Source organism: Ambystoma mexicanum, chromosome 3q (assembly GCF_040938575.1).
Source record: "Ambystoma mexicanum isolate Mex_15411 chromosome 3q, UKY_AmexF1_1, whole genome shotgun sequence".
Classification (NCBI taxonomy): Eukaryota; Metazoa; Chordata; class Amphibia; order Caudata; family Ambystomatidae; genus Ambystoma; species Ambystoma mexicanum.
The window spans coordinates 1,216,338,245-1,216,363,396 of record NC_090926.1 but is presented as its reverse complement, the minus strand read 5'-3'; the positions used below and the strand labels follow the sequence as shown (position 1 = coordinate 1,216,363,396).

Genomic DNA, 25,152 nt, shown 5'->3' with positions numbered 1-25,152 from the left:
CCTGAAAATTCTGGAGAATGGGATCATCCTGATTTACCAATGGAATAGACCAATCGGCAGCACTGCCACTGAGGTAAGATAATATAAAGGCTACCTTGGTCTGGTCGTTAGGGAAGGCTCCGGGTCTGCATAGAAAGTGTAAACGACATTGGTTCATAAAAACGGCATATTTCTTGGGATCCCCCGCAAAACGTTCAGGCGGGGCCAAAGGCATGTGTCCAGGTAGATTAATTTGTACCGGGTTACTCAAACCCATTGATGTGGAAATGTCTCCGGAATTAGGTAAAGGAGTGTGCCCTGCCTGGGCCTGTAATAACCTTTTGGCTAGGTCATCTGTTCTTTCCTTGGACAAGATCAGTTCTCTTTTGAGAGCGTTAGTCTCCTGGCAGGCTGAGTGCACCTCTGCCCGTAATTCCCCCAAAAGCTGGGCCAGCTGGTCAGTCTCGGAAGTCTCCATAGCGCCCAGGTGGGAAATTGTGGGTAGGCTTCGCGTTCTGTAACGCTCACCTGATTCCCACGGAGGCGCAGGTCTGGCTTCGAGTGCAGATGCTTCTTCAATGGTGAAGCGCAGGACTCTGAAGATGGACAGGAAGGGCCCTCTACTCTGGCTTCTCCGGCTCGCAGGAATATTCCCCTGTGCGTGAAAAGGGAGTATTACCTACTGACTGAGTTATGCTCAAGCCTCCCACTCTCTTCCAACCCTCCACGATACCCTTCCACGATTCCCCGTGAAGTCTCACCTTAGGGTCAGGAAGGATGAGCTCTCCATCCTGCTTCTGATGCAGGGGCGCGTTGAAACCCAGTTACTTCACTGGATTGAGGATTGATGGGAGTTCAGGTAAGCTTGACTATTCAGGTAAGGCTCTGTAAAAGTTCTGTTGCAAGTTCAAAAGTCCAAGCTTAATAATAATGTTCATTGTCTTTTTGCAGCAAGCGCTAATGCTTATGTCTTTTTTCCCCTTAGGGGCCAGGGTTCGGAATGCCGGAGATATGGTGCCGACCCGAAGTGAAACGTGCAGTTCCAGTTCCAGTAAATGGCAGGTAAGTTCTGGATGAGCGCTCGGGAACTGTCTTTGCATATGCTCATTCAATGTCTTTGTCTTTTTTCCCCATAGGGGCCGGGGTCCGGAAAATGCCTGGAAGCGGCAAGACCCGAAATGAAATGGGAATGACCCAACAGGTAAGTCTTATTTCCTTCCTTCTCTCACCTCTTATTCTTGTCTTTTTCTCTAGGCTCTGGGAAGTGGCTGTGCATCCGGATGATCGCTGCTGAAGATGGAGGCACCCAGGAAAGGTGAGTGAAATGCAGCGCTGCAGCGATCGTAACGAAATGCTTTTAAAAATGATGTCTTCCTTTTCAGGATCGTCGGTGTGATGTCTACGTGGTGCAGATTTAGCTGGTAAGGTCTCTTGTCTCCCTTTGCAGGTGACCCAGGATGCTGACAGGCGTGGCTGAAGTCCAGATGCAGGAGCTGACACGGTGAGCGTCCAGCTGCGAGGAGCAGAACAACGCGAAGCGTGAGTTGCTGATCGGGTGTGGTTTAAATAGCTTTGGAAGAAGTTCCAAGTGTGTATCCTTCCTCCGATCAGGTATGTATCCTTCCCCGACCACACCCGGGTGGAAAGTAGTCCCACAGGTAAAGTAGTTCCATTCAGGCCTCAAGAGGGCCTGGATGTGGCAGCATGGTCTGCATCAGGTAAGTGCACAGTAAAACACTTGAACATATGTCTAGCTTTATGAGCCTGGCGCCTAAGGCGCCAGGACAGAGGTCCAACATGAGCCTGGCACCTAAGGCGCCAGGACTGCGTCCAAAGGGCCCCAGCTTGGGCCCGCTGGCACTCCCCTGGGGGAAATGATGCCTGCCTCTGGGGTTGCTGGGTTGGACCTGGCTCCTTGGAGGTAGGCATCATGACATTTGGTGACTCCACACCGCCAACCCCTGGTCCTTCTGCCACTCCTTCCAGCCCTTCCATCATCACACCAGTAATTGCTCCCACTCCTTTTCCTTTAGCACCCCCTGAGAGATTCCAGGGAGACCCCAGGTAATTCCGTACATTTTTGAATCAATGTAAATTACATTTCCTTTGTAGACCCTCAGCGTTCCCTGATGCACCTGCCAAGGCTGCGTTTTTGCTGTCCTATTTATCTGGCGTCGCCGCCGCATGGGCCAACCCGTTACTTGAAAACAATCATCCAGCCCTTTATGATTTTGATCTACTAGTGACTGAAATTTCTAAGGTTTTTGACACTAGACACAAAGCTCAATCCAGAGATTTGGAATTACTAGACCTCACTCAGGGAAAAAGCACCCTCATAGAATACATAACACGATTCAATCAGTTAGCGGCAGCAACATCCTGGCCCGAAAGTAAGAAGGCTGTAGTGTTTTACAGAGGTCTAAGTGGCTCCATTAAGGACGCTTTGTCAGTGGTGCCGTCGCTTCCAACTCAGTACTCTGATCTGGTGGATCTAACACTCCAGTTAGACGCTCGACGCACCGAGCGCAAGGTAGAAGTCAGATTCTCAGGTACACAGTTGTCGGTCTCTCTTGATGTAGCCAGTGAACCCATGCAAGTGGGTGGAATACGTAGCCCTATAACTATGATGGAACGAGAAAGGCGGAGAACCGACAATGCTTGCTTTTATTGCGGACTTTATGGACATTATGTCAAGACTTGTCCACGCCGTCCAAAGCAAAAGAATCAGGGTTTTCCGAGTGCTCGTCCCTGAATATGGGGGCCAGGACGAGTTCTCCACAGTCCCCCACTTGTTCTCCTCCGGCATTTGGGCCTATTAGACCAGTCACAGTCCACGCCATATTAAAGCTGACTCCTGACACAATGCACCCTGTTCAGATTATCATTGATTCCGGGGCCACTGGCTGCTTTATTGACATACAAATGGCTTATGCCTTGAACCTTCCACTAGTTACCAAGGAGATTCCTGAGCCTGTTCAGGCTGTGGACGGGACTTCCCTTGCTTCTGGACCTATTCGACAACAGACTGCTCCAATGGAAGTAGTCATTCAGGAAACACATAGGGAAACACTTGCCTTTGACCTCATAACCACCCCTCAGTTTGGTATCATTCTCGGCATCCCTTGGTTAAAAAAACATAATCCACTAATCAATTGGGGTACTGGCCAGGTATGTTTTGAATCCAAAATCTGTCAACATTTTTGTCTTATCGAGAGAGAGGAGGTAATCGATACACCTGCTGCAGCATTGGGTGCAGTAGCACATCTGACCCTATCCGCGACTGATGAACATCACTCTTCCACTTTGCACATGGTTGGTGTTGTCTTTTCCAACATACCTCCAGTTTATCACGAGTTTTTGTCAGTCTTTGACAAGGGCACCGCAGAGAGTTTACCTCCACACAGACCCTACGATTGCCCCATAGATCTGGTCCGTGGCGCTCAGATCCCCAAGGGCCTAATCTATTCCTTATCACCAGTAGAGGAAAAAGCCTTGAAAGAATACTTGCAGGAGGCGTTACGTTTAGGCCACATTCGGCCCTCCTCCTCGCCTGCTGCATGCCCTATCTTCTTCGTTCCAAAGAAAGAGGGGGATCTTTGCTGCTGTGTAGACTACAGATGTTTGAACACCATAACTATCAAAGATAGATACCCCATACCTCTCATCTCTCCACTTTTGGATAGACTAACACACGCCTCCATCTACACCAAATTAGATCTTCGGGGAGCATACAATTTGATACGTGTCCGCAAAGGGCGTGAGTGGAAGACGGCGTTTTGCACCCGACAGGGTTTATTTGAATACCTAGTAATGCCCTTCGGTTTGTGCAACGCCCCTGCCACCTTGCAGCGCTTTATGAATGAGGTCTTTGGGGACATTCTGGACAATTATGTGGTGGTCTATTTGGACGACATTCTGATCTTTTCCTCCTCTTTAGACAAACACATTCTTCAAGTTCAAGAAGTCCTATCCCGTTTGCACAAGAATGCGCTATTTGCCAAGCCTGAGAAATGCCAGTTTCATACCAAAGAAGTAGAATTTCTGGGTTTTCATATTTCACTAGGTGGGTTGACTATGAATCAGTCTAAAGTACGAGCTGTTTTGGAATGGCCGGTCCCGTTAAGCTTGAAGTCTTTACAGTCTTTCCTGGGCTTTGCCAATTTTTATAGACGGTTCATCCCTGGTTTTTCTACTATAGTGGCACCATTAACTAAATTGACCAGTCCACGTGTCCCATTTATCTGGACCCCCGAACATCAAGCCGCTTTCGAGTCTTTGAAATCTGCATTTACCTCAGCCCCGGTCCTACAACACCCAGATCCGAAGTTGCCATTTGTTGTCGAGGCAGACGCTTCATCCTTTGCATTGGGAGCGGTATTGCCACATCCTTGCCCAACCTCTGGTCATTTACACCCTGTAGCTTATCATTCACGCAAATTTACATCTACTGAGTCCCATTATACAGTTACCGAAAAGGAACTCCTGGCGATTAAAGATGCATTTCAGGTATGGCGACACCATTTGATGGGGGCCAAACACCAAGTCACAGTTTTCACTGATCATAGGAATTTGCAGGATCTCGCATCTCTCAAGTGTGTCAACATTCGTCAGGTGCGTTGGCACTTATTCTTCGCAGCCTATGACTTTGTTGTAAAACACTGTCCTGGTCTGTCTCATGGTAAAGCAGACGCTCTATCCCGCTCCCCTGGAGGGGTGTCACTTCCGGTCTTCCCTGAAATGGTGCTTGACCACGGGCATGTAGTATGCTTATGCACTCCTTCGCCTCCTCTGTTGTCAGCTATACGCACATGGGTTTCCCAACATCCACAACAGTTAGAAGAATGGGATCCCGTTTATCACGATGGTCTACCTTTTGTTCTCAACAAGTTGTTCCTACCCTCTAGTGACACTCGAAACCTAGCTATGGAATGGTCTCATGATGCTGCCATCCATGGCCACCCAGGACAACAGCGTACTCTGGATCTACTTAAACGCTGGTGCTGGTGGCCTTCGATGCGGCGTGACGTTGAGAATTATGTCAACACCTGCTCAGTGTGTGCCCAGTGTAAGTCCCGTAGAGGCCGTCCTTTGGGTCTTTTACAGCCCTTGCCGATTCCCCCCATACCCTGGCATACCCTTACAATGGATTTTGTGACTGATCTCCCTCGTTCACAGGGTTATGATACAGTATGGGTAGTAGTAGACGCCTACACAAAGATGGCTCGCTTTTTTCCTTGTTCTGGTATACCCTCTGCAACTACATTGGCAAATCTGTTTTTCAAGTCCATTTTTTGTTTGTTTGGGCTCCCTACAGTCTTGGTTTCTGACAGAGGTTCACAATTCACGTCCCGTTTCTGGCATGCGCTCACTAAATTATTGGGTACTGATGCACGATTTTCCTCTGCTTACCATCCGGAAATCGACGGCGGGTAGTATGTCACATGTACGTGTGTTTTAGAAGGAGGGAGGTGTGTTGTGTAGTGCCAGTCTGATGTGATGCGGCTAGTGATGTCACATGGAGTGTTGACAAGTGAATGGTGGATTGTTATGAGTGAGAGTTCTGAGTGGTGGCAGTTACAGCTGGCCTTCCTGGGTGATGGGAGCCGGTGTTGTCTTAGCTAATGTCCTATAAGTCTTCAATGTGTAACTGTAACTAAGAAGCTGGAATAAACTTATATGAAGTAGGAGTGTGAGTCGTTCCCTCTTATAGATCTATCGATATGGAACCTAGTTTTACCCACTTGGGTTTTAAGACAACTCCTTCTAGCCACTTAAGTGTAGGACACTGTGGTTTATCTCAGATGCTCTTCGTCTTGACGCTCCTTGTCACATATAAATTTGGCGCCTTGAAATACTTGTGTATAGGCACGTTATAAATATCCATATCATATCATATCATATCATATCATATATTGATATTTACTCAATCAACCCCTGTTACTCTTCACTATCATCACAAACCCCTGTTCAGTCATTTCTGTTTTCCACATCATTCAATCAACTCACCATTCACCATTCAGCGCTTGACACTCAGGATCATCTCCTCCTCCAACCAGTCACTTCCGTCTTCGGTCTTCTCAGCACCTGTGGAAACCAGGAGGGATTTTGTGAAAGATGGACCCGTCCCACCTGTATGTTCTTTACTTGCAAGTTTGTCTATGTTCGACTGCTCTCCACAGGAAACCTCGCGTTCTTCCAGCTAGATATCGGAGGACGCCCAATATTCCGCAATATCTAAGAGCTTTATCGGTTGATGGGCCTGACCCATCCTCTGCTACCAAGTCAACCCGGACAACGGGTCCTTTAAGACAAGGTAACAGTATCTGAGATGGACCGGGATGTAGACCTTACTCAAACATCAATAATCAGACCGACTCAAGAAGTTGGCAAAAGTTAAGCTGTTTTAATAACAAGACTTTGAAACAGGGAGTACAAAAGGCATCAACGGACACCGTACAGACTTACTCCAGAACTCAACGTGTTACATGAAAAAATACATTTATAGTAAAAACTTGTCATCTTTGGCATCATAGTGCATGGCAAATGAGAAAAACCTACGGGGGGTTGTGGTTGGTTAACAGGGAACATCTTCATATACTTTCTATGGGCTACAGGAACGTGATTGGATCTCTAAGGTAAGGTGGGCAACTAAGCCCATCCCAAGTGCAACTCATCTTCCTTGTCATGAAAATATATGACATGCTATTGGCTTATCAAACTATGGGACTCCTTAATACGTGGCCCTCCATAATTGGTTGGCACACTTGTACCCTTCTGGAATATTCCACTCGCTAGCAGCACGCAACTGGGACTCCAGGTGATGGGGGGTTTGGCCTGGTCATTCGTCCCCACCCAATTAGCCCAACATCCATCATCACTCTTGCGGTCTGCCATTCAATGAATAGCTTTGAACTCGGCGTTGCAAAGGTTCACTGCGCCTGAGAATAAAAGGGAGTGAAGCATGGTCTTATCTTCCGGTCTCAGTGCAGCTTGACCCAAAGTATATTTTCATCCGACAATGTAACTGGAGACCACATTTTCGAGCTCTTTTTTACATATTTTAATACCATTAAATGAACGAATCTTGGCACCCTCAATTGTTTTCATTACACCTCAAACAGGAGGTGAGCTTGCTTCTCACGTTTTTTGTATCTTTTTGAGTACATGGCAAGTCTCTCAGTGGCCCTGACTCTTGACACTGGGCCAGGCGAGCTTTCTGATTTTCCTTCGCCGTCAGCTATTATTCTGCTGCACCACACTTCCAATTCTTCAAGTTTGCTAAAGGGCGTTTGTGGAACATCCAGATTCTATATATTCCTATGTACATACATTGGCGCATCGCCACAATCTATTCATTATGTAGCCAGCCTTATGATTATTTCATCTACTTGCATTACTGCATCTGTACAATTGTAAAATGGTTTTGCATTTTCTTCAGAGCCTCTCCGCACATGCAATCTTCATTTCAGAGGTGAAATGTTACATACTTCATTACTTCGCCATCAGGGTCTATAGGGTCTATATTCTTACTTCATTTATATGTCTTCTGGTCACCCCAACTTCATGTGACGTCACCAGTTTTATCTCCATTATTTTCACACTTCTTCGCGAACTTCATTCAAAAGGTGTCAGGAACTACGGGTGGAAGCTGTGGGAGCGCTGGAGGCATTGACATTAGCGCTCCACCCGCTCTAGTCCTCATCCAATATGGCGGCGTCTGGTATATTACCAGACCCCGCCCCCTCGCTAATTGCGTTGTATCTGTTGTTCTTGGCACAACGCTCTGTGCGAACTAGACTTTAGTCCTCTTACCTGTCATTTTCGCCCTGACTTTCCTCCTTGTTTTTCTGTGTGTATCTCTTATCCAGCCTCCCTACTAAGGTTTGTTTCTTTCTTTCTTTCCATACATTTTCCCACGTTACTTTCTTACGGCGTCTGCCGGTATTCCTACTTTCCGCTTCCAGTGTTGGGACCGGGTTTCTTCCGCTGTCTTGTGTTCACTTCTAGTACTATTTCGGCATCATTCACCGCTCATTTCTTACCTTCGTTTCCTGCTGTTCGTCTCATTCTTTCAGCGGTGCTCCGCTCCGCTCTCTTTGCCTGGAGCACTCGTGCGCCAGGGATCCTTACGCGGACCTCCGCATTATTGGTTTTGGTGTTAGTTATTCCTTACAGCACCACTCACCTGCTTTAAACTCTCTGTGTTTATCCTGTTTCATCTTGGAGGCTATTGCTTCCGTTCCTAGGGATAGCTGCTGATACTTCCTGCTGCCACGTTTCTTTTCCAAGATCTCCATTGTTTCTACTCTGCACTCCGGAACGTTTAACTCCAATCAAGACTCTTGGACATCAGGGTTTTTTCCGCCACTTGGCTTTTTCCCCTGCTTTGGGGCTGGCTCCCCGGGGTCCCCCTAAGGCAGGTTCCAGCTCTGCCAAGGTGGCCTCTGGGGGAGCCAGACCCTATTTACACGAACGGAAGGACCACAAGCCTAAAGAAAAGCCATATTTCGACAAGAAAAAGAAGAGCAAACCATCTGGTACTGTATCCGAGGACCTTACTGCAGTGGAATCAGGTGAGGAGGATTGGGAGGGTACACAGGAGTTTGACAGAATACAACACCAAAAGATACCCATGGCATCCCTGGAACAGTATCAAGAAATGGCGGCTGCCATGCAGAACCTTACGGTTGAAGTACAGGCTTTACGAAATGAGAATATCGGCTTGAGGCAGCAGGTGGTGCTGTGCCGCGAGGACCAGGGGGACTTACCACCCATGGCTTTGTCCTTCGGTAAATACGACGGACATCCTGGAGGTCTGAAGGACTTCCTTGACGCCTGCCAGGTCCATTTCACTTTCAGACCTTATGCCTATGACACCGCTCGATCCAGAGTTGGATTTATCATCGCCAATCTTATGGGAAATGCTCTATCCTGGGCCACTCCCTTGGTCACTGGGAATGATCCCTCCTTAAACAACTTTGACCACTTTGTGGAATCGCTTAAGGCGCGATTCGACCGACCAGAAGTGCTGTACACCTCTCTGGAAGCAATACTAGATGTACGGCAGGGAACCACAGACCTACAGACTTACATATCCCGTTTTATGAGGCTGGCAGCTAAGTCCGACTGGCCGGAATCAGCAAAACAGACCATTTTCCGCCGGGGTCTCCAGGATGAGATTAAGGATGAACTAGCCAGAGTGGCCAGGCCGGCTTCCTTTCAGGATTTGGTAACATTGTCTTTACAGATTGAGTATCGGATACTAGAACGTCGTCAGGAAAGAAGAAGAGGTCGCAGCGTTCCTCAAGCATCCACACCGCCTTCCCAATCACCATCACCTAGGAACACGCATTCTACGGAAGAGCCAATGCAGATTGGATCCATGCGAGGACCGTTAACCCAGGAAGAGAGAAGACGACGTCGTGAAGCTGGGTTATGTATGTATTGTGGTTCTTCCAAACATCTCTGTTGAGATTGGTCTTATTAATGAGCAAAGTTTTACTGTAACGTAACATCATATTATGTATTCTCTTTATGATGTAACATCATTCCATATGGAGTTCATGTGTGTTTAGTTCTATTTAGAATGTTCATTGTTATGTTTTGTAATGGGAGGGCAGTTGGAGCCAGCCTCTCTGGAGGACGCCTGCTGTCTTTTGAGTTCTTTATACTTTAACAATAAATACTTAATCAAGAACTGTGGCTGCCCCATAACTTAACATTGGCGACGAGGATCACTTCAACCTGTGGTGAGACGATCCCAGAGTGTTCAGTTGCTGGATCTGTGTTTCTTCCCTGCGGCCGTGACAGCAGGCGTGTGAAGTTTGTGCCGCTAAGGGAAACGAGAGAAACGAGGCTGGAGAGACGTGACATCTGGAGCAGGTCAGGCGTATGTGTGGAGCCTGTTTGGGGGAGAGGTGCCTGTGGGGGAGAGCCGTGTGCGCTCCCGATCGCGAGCGGGGAACAGGCGCCGTCTGGACCAGGGCGCGAGCCCCCGCTCGAGCAGGAAGAAGGCTCGCGAGCAGAGTAAGAGCTCGCGAGCGGAGAGCAGCGCCGAGGCTCACGAGCAGAGTAAGAGCTCGCGAGCGGAGAGCAGCGCTGAGGCTCGCGAGCAGAGTGAGAGCTCGCGAGCGAAGAGCAGCGCCGTGTCGGCCCGCGCAAGTGGAGGACGAGTGCCGTCTATGCGCATGCGCACACTGAGAAATCAGCTGTGCGGGCGTTACGGCTTATCAGCGTAACGTGAGCCAAAAAATAAAAAAAAAAAAAATAAGAAGAAAGAGTTACAAGTGCCGAACTGTGATTTGGGTGCCCATTCACCAGCATATAACTGTGTTTATATATATATATATATATATATATAAATTTCACTGCTAATCAAGGGAACCACAGCAGTTGCAAAGTAATTACACAGTTCAACTCCCTGTTTTCTGTTGGGAATACAGTGTTGCTGTTTCTGGTACAAACATGACCTCTATACCACCTCCTCTTCCGTTTGTCAGCGAGCTAGGCCGCCCTGTCATCCCATGGGATCGGTGGAAAGATATATTTGAGAATTATTTGGTGGCCATGGGTGGAGACAGATTTCCTGCCGCACGAAAGAAAGCTCTACTTCTTCATAATCTAGGCACCGAGGGGCGCAGGATTTATGATGGACTCCCAAGGAATCGCGACCTGGGAGATGGTGACATGGATGAATACTCATTTGCCCTCAAGCAAATTCGAGACCACTTTGAGCCGAAAAAGAATGTCAGTTTTGAGAGGCACAAGTTCTTTCAGAGAGTCCAAGAGAAATCTGAATCTGTTGAATCATATGTTGCCTGTCTCAGATCATTAAGTTATACGTGTGAGTTTGAGCAATTAACAGATTCACTCATCAGAGACCAGCTAGTCAGATGCACAAACAATCCTAGAATTCAAGAGAATCTGCTGGCAAAAGACATGGTTCTTCATGAGGCGATTGAGATGGCGAGAAGCATTGAACAAACCTCTGAGTATGTGAAGGAACTTAAGATTGACAAATCAAATGCCGATCAATCCTCTGTATGTGTGGTGGATCAAAAGAAGAGAACTAATTACACCACAATGAAGAGAGGGGCCTGGAACGTAAAGGGTATGTGCTCTCGTTGTGGCAGCCTCAGACATGGAATGAGTTATCCCTCATGTCCGGCCAAGAATGCGGACTGCTTCAAGTGTAAAGGCAGGGGTCATTTTGCAAATGTTTGCAGAAGTAAGTCAATCAACTGTGTGGAACCCAAAATGGAGAATATTGAGGAGTTTGACAGTAAGACAGGATTCTATGTTCATCAAACTTCTGCCATTCAGGAGATGACCCCTAAACATGTGTTTCAAGTATCGGAAGTATCCACTGATGCCAAAGGCCCCGTCGACATATTCAGCATTGATGGTGTTGAACTCTCAATGAAGGTAGACTCTTGCTCACCGTGGTCCATCATATCCAGAGACACTTTAAGAAATGTTCTCAAGAAGGATGATGCCGTTATTCTTCCCACCAGTATTAGAGTATGTGGATATGCCAACTCTGATATAAACATTGTCGGCCAATTCTCTTCAGAAGTGTGCTACAAAGGAAGAATCTGTCAAGCCATGTTTCTTGTGGCGGAGAAGGGAGCCTCTTTACTGGGTTGGGAGGAACAGAAGAAATTGGGAATAATAGTGCAAGCCAGTGCACCTGTTCCAGTATCTATTGCTGAGGTGGAAGATTGCTGGACCAAGGAATTTCCTGAGGTGTTTACGGAGGGCCTTGGCAAACTTAAAGATTTTGAGCATCACATTAAATTGAGAAATAATGCTCAACCTGTAGTGCATAAGGTTCGTCAAGTTCCTTTGAAGATGAGGGCACAACTCAAGGAAGAACTTGACAGTCTGATGGAAAAGGGGGTTATTGAACCAGTAGTAGCCACGGAATGGTTGTCCCCTATCGTGTTAGTTACCAAGGCCAATGGCAAATTGAGGTTGTGTGTAGACTTGCGCAGTCTGAACAGGAACATTGTGGTGGAGAGACATCCATTGCCTAATATTTCAGAAATTCTGTCCACCCTAGGAGAGCCTAAACTGTTCTCTATTATTGATCTGTTGTCTGCGTACCATCAGGTGCCGTTGTCTGAGAAATGTCAACAGTTAACAGCTTTTATCACTCCAGAAGGTGTTTTTATGTATAAGCGTATGCCCTTTGGTTTGGCTTCGGCGGCATCTGTTTTCCAGAGAGTGATGGAAACAGTTCTCAAGGGGCTTAACAATGTGACTGTGTTTCAAGATGACATTCTCATTTTTGCTAAGAATATTGTTGAACATGACAATGTGTTAAGATCTGTTTTAGCTAGACTTAAGAATGCTGGTTTAACGGTACAAAGAGAAAAATGCAGAATTGCCATGACAGAGGTTGATTATTTGGGACACAACATATCTAGCAAGGGTATCTCTCCCAGGAAGTCTTTGGTGGACAGCATTGTGAGTGCTCCTCAACCCTGTGATAAGGATCAGTTACGATCGTTCATGGGGTTGGCAGAATATTATCACAAATTTGTTGATGGGTTTGCAAATATATCGTCTCCTTTGAGAGATTTATTGAAAAAAGGCTCTAGATATGTGTGGTCGGATCAATGCCAGGAAGCCTTTGTTAAAATTAAACAGGGCATAGTTGAGGCTCCTTCCTTGGGTGGGTTTGTATCTGGAAGGAAGACTGTGTTGGCTGTAGACGCGAGCATGTTGGGACTTGGAGCTGCTCTTTTTCAGTATGAAGGGAGCATTGAACATGTTATAGCTTTTGCCTCCCGCCCACTGAGGGGGGCAGAGAACAACTACTCTGTAGTGGAGAGAGAAGCGTTAGCCGTCTCATGGGCAGTAAGTCATTTTAAATTTTTCCTTTGGGGCCAATCTTTTCTTGTAAAAACTGATCACAAGCCTTTGGTTCAGCTGTTGGGCAGTGCCGACTGGGCCAAGGGTTCGCCCAGGATATCCCGGTGGATGATTGATTTGTTGGCATACGATTTCAGAATGGTCTATGTTCCTGGTGGTGAGAATGTCATTGCTGACTGTCTTTCCAGACTACCTATCCAGACCGAAGATTTCAATAATGTGAATGTGGAGTCTCCTGTTGGTATTTGCGAAATGGTGCAGAATGCAATAAGTGAAGAAGAATGGGTGTCTGCTGACAATCTTGATGATGTTTTAGGCCAAGTGAAAGTGTGGGTCAAAACGGGTTGGCCTAGGAAGGATCTTGTTGAGAAGAAATTTGATGCATTCCATAATATCAAAGAGGAATTGAATTTGTTGGGGAATGGGTCTCAACTTAGGAAGGGGTTGAGGATTATACCTCCCTCTGTAGTTAGACCCAAACTTGTGGAGATAGCTCACCAGGGTCACCTGGGTATGGGGGGGCACCAAAAGACACATAAGGCAATCGTTTTGGTGGCCAGGTATAGATGGTGAAGTGGAGAGAGTTGTCAGGAAATGTAAAGAATGTGAAAGAAGTGATAAAACTAAAAGTGTTAGGGAAACACCTTTAAGGCCGGTTAGTGTCCCGGCAGAGCCTTGGAGGAAGTTGGCAGTGGATTTGATGGGACCCATTCAGGAGTTGGGTGAAGATTTCAAATATATCATTGTACTTGTAGATTATCACTCAAAATGGGTCGAGTGGAAACCTATAAGGGAGGCAACCACGTCTCAAATGATCACTTTCTTTGAGGAAGTGTTCTACAGGGAAGGGTTTCCTTCGGAGCTTGTCTCAGATAATGGAGTCCAATTTTGTTCGGACAGAATGGTGGAATTTTTTAATAGATACGGAATCAGACATTATAGGACAGCGTTGTATCAACCTAGAGCGAATGGCTTAGTGGAAAGGATGAATAGATTTCTCAAGGGTGGTCTGCAGTTGGCCATGGCATCGGGACTGAAGTGGCAGACAGTTCTGAGAGAAATGGTCTGGAGTTACTGTGTGACCCCACACTCCATTACTGGTGTTTCACCTTTCTCCTCTCTCAACGGTAGACACCCGGGGACAAAACTATGTCCGGGTTGGATGAATCTGGCTAGGAGTGTGAATATTGACAGAAAGAAAATTATGGATTTAGTTAAGGAAACTCAGAATGAGTACAAAATTCGTTTTGATAACAAGAGATCTGTTCGAGGAATGAGTTGGTCTGTTGGGGACTGGGTTTACATCAAAAACCCTAGAGCATCTCCCAAATGCATCACTAGTAAGTTTATTGGTCCCAAAAGAATTGCAAGTATAAGGGGAAATGTAGTTATTATGGAGGGTGGTGAATGCTGGGCAATGTCTAGGTTAGCTAAAAGCAACAAGGATATTGCTGAAGATAGGGAAGAGTGGGAACAGGAGTTGTATCAGGAGACAGGAGAAGCTCCAGTTTTTGGACCACATGCTGATAGAGTGGTGAATACTGAGTGTGACAAAAATAGTAGCATTGATATTGGTCTGAAAGTGAGTAGAGTCAGGAACAGACCGACCAAATTCAATGATTACTATGTGGGTTAAAACTTGTTTATTAAAGGAAGGAGATGTGTTGAGATTGGTCTTATTAATGAGCAAAGTGTTACTGTAACCTAACATCATATTATGTATTCTCTTTATGATGTAACATCATTCCATATGGAGTTCATGTGTGTTTAGTCCTATTTAGAATGTTCATTGTTATGTTTTGTAATGGGAGGGCAGTTGGAGCCAGCCTCTCTGGAGGACGCCTGCTGTCTTTTGAGTTCTTTATACTTTAACAATAAATACTTAATCAAGAACTGTGGCTGCCCCATAACTTAACAATCTCTTAAGGAACTGTCCAGAAGTACCACCTAGGAGGAAGGAAAACTCCAGCCCCCGTTCTTACGCAAGGGAAGTATCGGGGGAGCCACCTGCCACCCTTGCAACTCCTCCAAACCAATAGAGGATTCAGACGACAATCAACTCATGGTATTCAGAGTACACCTTTGGCTATCTGATTCAGGACCCATAGAAGTTTTGGCTATGCTGGACTGCGGTGCAGCGGGTAACTTTATCGACTTAAATTGGGCCAAGGAGAAGATGGTATCCTCAAGATCTAAGCCAAGACCCATACCAGTCGAAGGAGTGGACGGTACACCGTTGTCTTCAGGTCCCATAATCAACCAGACTATTCCATTGAGGATGAAACTGGGAGATCATCAAGAGTATATGGTTTTCGATCTTATCAGGGCAGCTCACTTCCCCCTGGTTATCGGGATACCTTGGTTGGGACGGCATAACCCCACCATCGACTGGACGTCCAACAGAGTGAGTTTTAACTCATCATACTGCGGAACTAACTGCATGAAACTTCCTGTCAAAGGATCCTATGAAGAAGAAATCAACACCATCCGAACAGTGACCGTGTCTTCCGTTCCGCTTCAATACCAGGAATATGCTGAGGTGTTCCAAGATACACTACCAAGAATCTTACCCCCTCATAGGAATGAAGATTGTTCCATAGACCTTACGCCGGAAGCAGTGGTGCCTTTTGGTTGCTTGTATCCATTATCCATGCCAGAAAAGCGTGCTCTCAAAGACTACCTGGACGCTAATTTACAAAACGGACTTATCCAAGAATCCAATTCTTCTTGTGGGGCTTCCTTGTTCTTTATCCCAAAGAAAGACACCTCAGAACTACGACCATGCATAGACTACAGGGGCCTAAATCAAGTCACCATTTGCGACAGATACCCTATGCCATTGATACGAGATGTCCTGGAGGCAGTCCAGGGGGCTGTCTATTTTACCAAGCTTGATTTAAGAGGTGCATACCATCTTTTGAGGATACGAAAAGGCGACGAATGGAAGACTGCCTTTCGTACCCCTTTGGGGCTCTTTGAATATAGGGTGATGCCCTTTGGGCTGGTAAATGCGCCAGCTAAATTCCAACGGTTCATGGATAAGATATTTTCGGACATGCTGTTTCTGTCTGTTGTCGTCTATCTAGACGATATATTGATATTTTCTTGCACTTTACACGACCACCGCCGACTTGTCAAGGAGGTACTACATCGTCTACAAACCCATCAACTGCTGGTCAAACCAGAGAAGTGTGAGTTTGAGGTGACCAGTATATCCTACTTAGGTTTCATCCTATCTAAAGACGGCATCGAGATGTATCCAACGAAGATAAAGGCCATAGTGGAATGGAAGGAACCCTCGAACGTCAAAGAAGTACAAAGGTTTCTTGGGTTGGCAAATTTTTACAGACGTTTTATACCCAATTTTGCCAACGTAGTGTTACCCATCACATCACTTCTAAAAAAGGGAGTCAAATACATCTTTGACATAAGACCCAGAGAAGCCTTTCAACGACTAAAAGATTTGTTTATTTCAGCTCCCATCCTCGTCCAACCAGATCAGGCTAAACAGTTCATCTTGGAAACAGACGCTTCCATTGGGGCAGTAGGGGCCATTCTACTTCAGAAGGCTGATGATGGGGAAGAACACCCGGTTGCCTACTACTCTAAGAAGTTGACCAGCAGTGAACGGAACTATTCTGTCCTTGAGAGAGAACTGTTGGCTATCAAGTTAGCTTGCCAAGAATGGCGCCATCTCCTGGAAGGTGCGGCCCATAGCTTCCTAATCGGCATCGACCACCGCAACCTACAAGTCCTTCAACAGATGGAATGCACAAATGCCCGTCATGCCAGGTGGGCCTACTTCTTCCTACAATTTGACTTTATAATTACTCACATTCCAGGTTCGGAGAACCAAAAGGCCGATGCTTTGTCCCGCAAATACGGTGAAGACTTAGGGAACGATAAGAATCCTCCACTCCGGAACGTTTAACTCCAATCAAGACTCTTGGACATCAGGGTTTTATCCGCCACTTGGCTTTTTCCCTGCTTTGGGGCTGGCTCCCCGGGGTCCCCCTAGAGCAGGTTCCAGCTCTGCCAAGGTGGCCTCCGGTGGAGCCAGACCCTATTTACACGAACGGAAGGACCACAAGCCTAAAGAAAAGCCATATTTCGACAAGACAAAGAAGAGCAAACCATCTGGTACTGTATCCGAGGACTTTACTTCAGTGGAATCAGGTGAGGAGGATTGGGAGGGTACACAGGAGTTTGACAAAAGGTCATAATTTCTTCATGGATACATATAGGGCTTTCTCAATGGATACCTTGTTTCAAGGACTTTTCACAGTATTGGCATTCTCACTGGTTTTGCACGTCACAATTTCTGGTTGCCAACATATAAGCAGAATAGGGGCGGAACTTCTGGTACAGGTACTTGGCTCCTCCTCTACAGCGCTGACAGTCACAGAGCAATACCAAAGACAAAGAGGTCCTGACAACCAACCCACGGTTTATACCCACGGTTTACACCCATAATACTATCGGCATTCCATAAACATACATCATACATGTTACGCTGATGGTTTTCTTCCACGAACCAAAGAACCCGGCACAGGATGCGCTGCACTCTTTAGATGTTAAAAGAGTGCTAAAATTCTATCTGCACAGGACGCAATCCTCAAGAAATTCCACTCAGCTGTTTCTCGCCTACGGGCCTCAAAAGAAAGGAAAGGCCATCTCCAAACAAGGAATTGCAAGGTGGATAACCTCTACCATATCCTTCTGCCACACCAAAGCTAACAAACCAATGATTGGGCACGCTCAAGCCCATTCAACACGAGCCACTGCGGCATCAGCGGCAATGTGGTCAGGAGTATCACTAAAAGACATTTGTCAAGCAGCCACATGGGCTGTCCTGCACACCTTCACTAAGCATTACTGCCTCCAAGAACAACACGCTGCTGATGCAAAAACAGGAAAGGCAGTCCTGCTGCATCTATTCAAATAAGGTAGGCTTTTCACTGTTATCCTACTGCCATATAATTCATACTGCTTTGAAATCTGTTCATAACATGTGCATCTAAGAAAGATCCAATGCTGGAGAAGGGGTACGTTTCTTACCTGTGACTCAATTTCTCCAGCATTGGTATCTTTCATAGATTCATATGCGCCCTCTGGCCATCCCATACAGTAAAAGCCACTCTCAGATACACCTAAATCCGTTCTGGGTAGAATCTGAAGGAAAGCTGTAGGGGAGGAGTTGCATACTCGATGTCCCATTGGCGGGGATCAAAAGCACCCAAAAGGAGGGCAATGGGATACAAAATAAACACCTAAAAAATGTTTTTCTTTATTTTCTATTGTAAAAAGTTAACTGAGGATTCCCAGCTTGACGACGGGGAATTGTTCATAGCAAGTGAATCTATGAAAGATACCAATGCTGGAGAAATGGAGTTACAGGTAAGAAACGTACCCCTCTGCCTGATGTCCTAATACAATTTTCTACCCTAAACAAAGTAGCAAACATTTCAAATCACACTCTATAATCACCCTACTCTGTACCCACTTTGATGTCAACTGGATGTCAGTGTATCATCAATCTATCTTCAAATTTCTTTGCTTACTCTACAAATCTATGGGATCCCCAAATCTGGCTACCTCTGTTCTCACCACCCTGCACCCTTCACTCTAATGCACTACTTGACCTCAGTGTACCCACATCGACCCTGCACTGCCTCTCACTGCCACACCTTTACCCTACTTGCACAGTACCACTGGAACTCATTACCGGCAGACAACAACATCACCGAGTCTAGCATTCCAATCTGCCTCGCTCTTGAAAGTAATCTTGATTGATTGATTTGTTTATTTATAGAGCGCTTTAAACCAAGGCGTGCAGTGACCCATCGCATTATCCCTCCCAACAAAAGCCATCATCTGTCATCTTCCATTTTATCAACTGTACCTACTTCATGTACTCTTGTATGTTATCAAACTGTCAGTGAAATAATGTATACTATTTATACAAGGAGCATTACATGCCGATCTGGCATGCCCTGCCTCTCTCTCCCCCTCTCTGTTTCTGTGTTGCTCTCTCTCTCCAGTCTCTTTTACTCTCTCTCTGCCTTTGGTCGCGATTCATGTAAAAGTGCGCATTGATCCCGCAAAAGCAGCATGCCAAGAACGACAATGTGTGAGCCTACGTGCAGAATTAATTCTGAGCGCTACACGCATTCATGGAATTGTTTGTGCAAAGTTACTGTATACGCAAGTTGCGACCGGAATGCATCCGACACACCGCCACGCAAAGCAAAAACCGCCAGAACAGCTACCTTTACGTGCTCACCAGTGCGTGAATACATACACCCTTTCAACAGCACCTGGGGTCCCCCGCAAGCAAGCCTGCATCTCGGGGAACCTCTGCGTGGTCCCCCATAACTGTTACCGGCACTCCAAAAACATGCATACGGTTTATCATAACTCGGATAAAACTTGGAAAATCTGCATGCGAACCCCTATGAACTGTTCCTGCACCCTGCTACACTGCAAACCTGCACCCCTAAGTCAGATCGGAACCACGGCTGCATACACACACACCTAAATCTGACATCTGATCATACCTCTGCGCAGTGAATCTAATGTGCAAGTGTCTGTACGCCTGCCTTCAGGTGACGGATAATATGAGGGCTTTGCATGGCCATTTCCCCGCTGAGAAGATGTGCGCTCGGATCCATGAATACATATTGTTCCGTGCAATAGTGGGCGTGCGATGGACTGCTTGCGGGCCGTCCCTCGTAACACCCACTTTATTGCATGTTTGTCCCTATTTCCGGTTTGCCACCCCCTTCACTGCCCTCTGTGCAAGACACACCCATGCTCTGTGCAGTGTCTCGCGCAAGGCACTCGGCTGCCGTGAAATCCACGCAAGTCCAAGGAAAATCCTGCGCGTTTGATTCCATGGATCGACGAACGGGATTACGCACGCAGTGTGGCGCGCAAGTTCCATATTTTCCACGCAAAATCTTCTATGAAGCGGTCACTTTGTCTCTCTGTCTAACTCTAATATTTGACTCTGTCTGTGGACGAGTCATGTTGTTGGGAGTACATTTACTACAACCATCCAAGCCAGTCATCAGTGCGATCAGAGAAAAACATACATATCTTAAAGGAGAGCACATGCTATGTTTTATATGGTGTATAGAATGGGAAGAGCAGTGACAGAGCCATCCCCTGAGGTAGGGACTAGCCTGGCATTTTGAGACATGCATCGTCATCACTTGTGTCCTGCGGGAATGTTCCCATCACACAGAGGCAGAATTTTCTACACATGGACATGTAAGGGGTTGTAGATAGGTCTGGGGTGTTTCTGGGGGTCTGACCACCATTCTAAGGGATCAGAGGACCAGGCTTAAGGCTCTACAATTGCATTTGTTATTTTCTATTATTTATTAATTATTACTACCAGACAGTCAGCTGCAAGCATGGAAACTTAAACACTGCCGAAGTGCTCACAGAAATAAACAGATTATTGGATTTGATATAAGTGTGACTCTTTCCAACAGGGAAAGCATTTTTCAAATTGGTGTGTGTTCTTGACAAAGTAAGCCCTTAAAAGAAATCATATTATTTAATTGTACTCACCTATTTTTCAAATGTAACCATGTTCATTTCAAATGATCTCTTCCAGTTTATATTGTAGTCAGAATAACAGCTGCATATGTGTCTTATTGAGGAAAGCACATAATCAAAGCCTATAGTAGCCATATAAATATTGTTCTTATACAAGGTTATCCTTTTAAGATGAACATCCTAGTACCTTGCTAATGTGATCTTTGAAAATACTGCTGTGAGAGAAGGGAAGGGAACAAATAGCACCAATGATAGTTCATGGCTGTTCTGCATAAACTCAAAGCTGCAATAAAACGGCTGTATTTGTATTCGTATTTTATTTATTTATAACGTGCACCCACAGGCCCGGGGGCATCAGGGCACTAAATGTGTGATTATTTACATACATAGTTCACATCATTACATACATGTATTTACAATGGAAGTTAGGAAGGTGAGATATAGTGGCAGAAATATGTACATGCGAGCACAGGGCAGTGGGGTCAGAGCATGACATAGAAAGAAACAATCGGTCATCATGGTATTAACACAAGTTCGGCAGGTAAAATATGCCATAAATTTGACAAGTCAGAGGCTAAGACAGGCGACTGCGAAACTATGACGCATAATGCAATAAAGGAGTGCCTCAGTCCTGATCAAAGAGCCATGTTTTTGTTTTCAACTTGAAGGTGTTAAATGAGTCCTCAGATCTGATGGTGACAGGGAGGGTGTTCCACAATTTAGAGGCTAGAACAGGGAAGCTGGTGCCCCCAGCTTTTTGCAGTTTAAACCTTGGTATCGATAGGCTGTGGGTCTGGGAGGAGGTAGGGAGGGAGAGCCGGTTGCAAAGGTAGAGGGGGCCTTATTGGCCAAGCATTTGTAGTTAAGGGCGAGTGTTTTCGGAGAGATTCTCTGCTTGACAGGTAGCCAGTGTAGGTTAGTTCTAGACTCAGAAATGTGATGGTTTCTGGGAATGTTTAGAGTTGCCCTGATGGCATTATTCTGGGTGATTTGTAGTTTATTCAGATTCCCTTAGCTAGTCCCTAAGTAGAGAGCACTGCAATAGTCAATTTTAGACATGATGAGAGTTCTGGCTAGGGTGACGCTGTTCGGTGTAGTCAGAAAAGGTCTGCAAGCTGCAATAAGTTTGCAGGTGTAGGCAGAGGCTGATCGGACTGCATTAGTTTGTCGTGTCAAAGACAAAGTGGCATCGAGATAGGGTTTTTGTGTCTTTAGAAACCTTAATGATGTTTCCATCTATGATGAATGACTTATAGGACGGAGATAGTTTGTTGAGACATTGCAAGATGCCCAGGATGAGGAGCTCCGTCTTGTCGTTAAGGCATAATTCGTGTTGGGCCATCCAGGCCTCGATGACCAGATAGACATCATTCAAGGCCTTGGTGTCAGCTATATATAGTCGCCAGTGATGGGAATGAGTATCTGGGTATCATCAGCATAGTTAGTGTAGGAGACACCCAGATAGTCAAGTACATCAAAGAGTGGTTTACTGAAGACGTTATAGAGTGTAGGTGACACGCAAGAACCTTGAGGGACGCCACAGTGAATCGGAGCAGGGTCTGCCGCTGCGGAGGAGGAGAAGACCCTCATGTATCTGTTTCTCAGAAAGGATTTGATCCACGCCGTGACTGAGTCAGGGAAATGGGCAGCAGAATGAAGGTGCTGGCATAGGATTTGGTGATTGACCATATCAAAGGCCGCGGAAAGGTCTAGTAGTAGTAGTAAGACTAGTTTCCCGTTGTCTTTCAAGACCTCGATTTGGGTTTTCAAATCTATCAAAGCCGTTTCGGTCCCATGTCTGGGACGAAATCCTGATCGATTTAGGCCCAGGAGATTAATGGATTCCAGGTGGTCTTGGATCTGCAGGTATGCTGCATGGACTAACATTTTAAGCAGGGACGGGACAGTGGTTATAGGTCTGAAGTTAGGAGGTATGCTTGGGTCTAGTGATGTTTTTTTCAGCAGTGGGATCACTCATGCGTCTTTGAGGTTGTCTGGGACAATACCTGTTTTGAAAGAGGAGTTAATAAAGGCCGCGATGAAAGGGGCCAGGTCGTGGGCAGAATCCTTAATGATAGGGGCAGGGCAAGGATCGCCTTGACAGTTGGACGGTTTGATTCTCTTGATGATGTCTTCCACCTCAGCAATGGTGAGTGGGGAAAAGGCAAAAGGTTTAATATTAGTAGGAGCTAGAGCGGCAACCCTTAAAGGTGGACAGTTATCCAGCTTCAGGCTGTCTTGCTTGTCTTTGATTTTGGATTGTAAAGTGGAGATTTTATTCAGTAGAGCGGACTGAATGTTGGCACACCATTTACTATCTTTGTTAAAGGTGTCAGGGGGGGTGGCTGGGGATTCAAGTTCCTTTAAGATTAAGAAGTTATTTCGTGTAAGAGTCTGCTTGCATGATACGGTTATTGAGAGACTCCTTTTTAGGAAGGATAATAGCATCTTTGTAAAAGAGGGAGGCAAGGATGAAGCCGTCCTTATGCTCATCAGAAGGGTGACTTTTCCAGCGGTTTTCAGCACAGCGTTTAGCTTTGCGGAGCACTCTTAACTGGGGTGTAAAACAAGAGTTGAGATGTGCATGTGGTTTAGACTTCCTAATTTTGATAGGGGCAATTGAGTTAATGGCTGTGAGCATGGTGCGATTATAGGTGTCCACTAAGGTTGTGGGGTCGGTGCAGGAGTATGTGGCTGTATTGAAAGATGGGAGTAGCAGTGGGAGTAGTTTCTCTTTGGTTATGTCCTAGTTCTAGTGTTCTAGTGTGGAGGGCTAGTTATTCGTAGGAGGAGAGCGTGGGGCTGCTTCAATATTAAAGGTGATGATATGGTGTTCAGACCTTAAACAGGGGGTGTTAGCGAGGACATTGATATTGCAATTGGTACCGGCTAACCAGTCAAGGGTGCTCCCTTTGGTATGGGTGGGTTCTTGAATGTGCATGGTGAACCAGAAGTCGGTTAGAACATTCTCCAGGTCAGAGGCAGTAGAGTCTTTGGGGTCGCCGAGTCCCAGATTGAGGTCACCTAAGATGATAATTTGTGAGTTGGTTTTAGTTTTATCAAGAAGTAAGGTAGACATTTCACCAACAAAGGAAGGTGCAGGGCCAGGAGGTCTTTAGATAAGATGGAGGGTGGCCGTTTGGTTGGGCGATAGAGGTAGTTTGACTGAGAGTAGTTCAGCTGCATCAAGTTTGGAGTTGGTAGCCACTCTTAGACCAAGTGAGTTTTTATGAATGTAGGCAACTCTGCCCCCTCTAGTTTGGGCAGTGTTGCGATCTCATTGAGTGATACCATAGTCTGGCGGTAGTGCCAAGGATAGTGATGGTCCGGATGCAGCATGTAGCCATGTTTCAGATATTGCAATAAAAGCAAGATCTAGGGACGTGATAAGGTCTGCGATGTCAAGTGCGTGGGCAGGAAGAGACCTGGCGTTGATAAGGGCGCCCTTGATCTGTTCAGATTTAGCTGCTGGAGTGGTGGTTTTAGGATTAATGACAGGAGAGGGTGTGCACGGTGGTTTGGGTGTAGTGTGCTTGGAATTGTTGTTGCAGGTGTGTAAATGACGGAATCTTGAGCCAAGTCTCTTATTTCTGAGTAAGAGGGAGCAAGGTTGATTGGGTGTGGGTTTCCTTACAAAGTGTTCCAGCCATAGAGCAGGGTCAATAAGGTATTGGTTGGCATAGTTGCTGCAGCGGTGTGGTGTTCCGAGGTGGTAGTCACGAGGCAACCCATTGTAGGGAAGAGTCTGGACGGTAGCTGGTGGCTGGGGATAGCTGTGGTAGCCCTAAGTGTTGTAAAGCAGCCGGAAATTCAAATGTAGAGCGCGCGGGAGCGCCACGTAAGCAACAGGAGAGGAGGCTCCTATGAGTCAAATCAGAGGTAGGTAGGGGGCAAACTGGCGGACTCGCTGCAAGATAATTAGTAGGGATCTAGACAAGTTAGCTAAAGTATCACAACACGACACAACTCAGCTGGAGCAGAGTACAATGCTAAATGCAGCGTTGCTTAAGTGATGAAAATAGGTGCAGCCAATAGCGGTGGCATGACTTATACAGCAAAACGGTATTGTGAGGCTAAACAGTATGCACAGTAGGTCGGCATCGTAGGTTATTGCCATGAGGCGGCACTTAACTGAGCAAACAAAACGGCGAGCATACTATAGCAAATACAAACAAGCCACATACTGTATATATGAGGGCAAGAAGCTGGCATAACAGTGAGAGGGTGCGCTCGGTGTAGCTTACCAAATAGTGCCATAAGATGCAGCCTGACAATGGTTGTAGTGTCCAGAAGTGTCAAGAAGGCAGCGTAAAGAGTTCCATGCCCAGGCCTCTATAGTCTCTGGACAGGCAGGATGAAAGTTGGGGGAGAGTTGTGCGGCCTGCAGCGTCCACCGGTGAACAACGGCAAACAAGGCCTTTTTACTATGGCCGGCTCCTTCCGCCTGCCGGCGGATGCCTGGGCCTGAAATTCTGTGGGTTGCTTAGCAACCTAGGCAAGCCTCGTTCTGAGGCCGCGTTGCGCCGGCCATTTTGGGGCCAGGCGCGGCTGAAACAACGAGCGAACAGCTGATTCAGAGCATTCACCCACCGCGTCGCAGATGGGCAGCGGCGTCGGTGCAGGGGGTGCTCAGGTGCCGTTTGGGGCTCAAAAAAGCAGGAACCTCACGGAGCTTCGAAGATCCACGTTGCTTGTGGACCGATGCGCCCGCGTGGGCAACAGATGATGCAG

General features: G+C 46.4%; 1 protein-coding gene across 2 annotated transcripts in view; it reads right to left on the bottom strand.

The window, feature by feature from the left end:
- LOC138447765 (intercellular adhesion molecule 1-like) overlaps positions 1-24,872 on the bottom strand; it is a 218,496-nt gene extending 193,624 nt beyond the window's left edge. The window contains exons 1-2 of one of the 2 annotated variants that reach the window (XM_069604100.1): positions 24,666-24,872; positions 5,986-6,063 (exon numbers count right to left, since the gene is read on the bottom strand). In XM_069604100.1, coding sequence (XP_069460201.1) covers positions 5,986-5,995 — 10 coding nt within the window. In that variant the 5' untranslated portion in view covers positions 5,996-6,063; positions 24,666-24,872. The remainder of the gene's footprint in view (positions 1-5,985; positions 6,064-24,665) is intronic. The other variant, XM_069604099.1, reaches the window with a different exon arrangement.
- Positions 24,873-25,152: the final 280 nt, after the last annotated feature.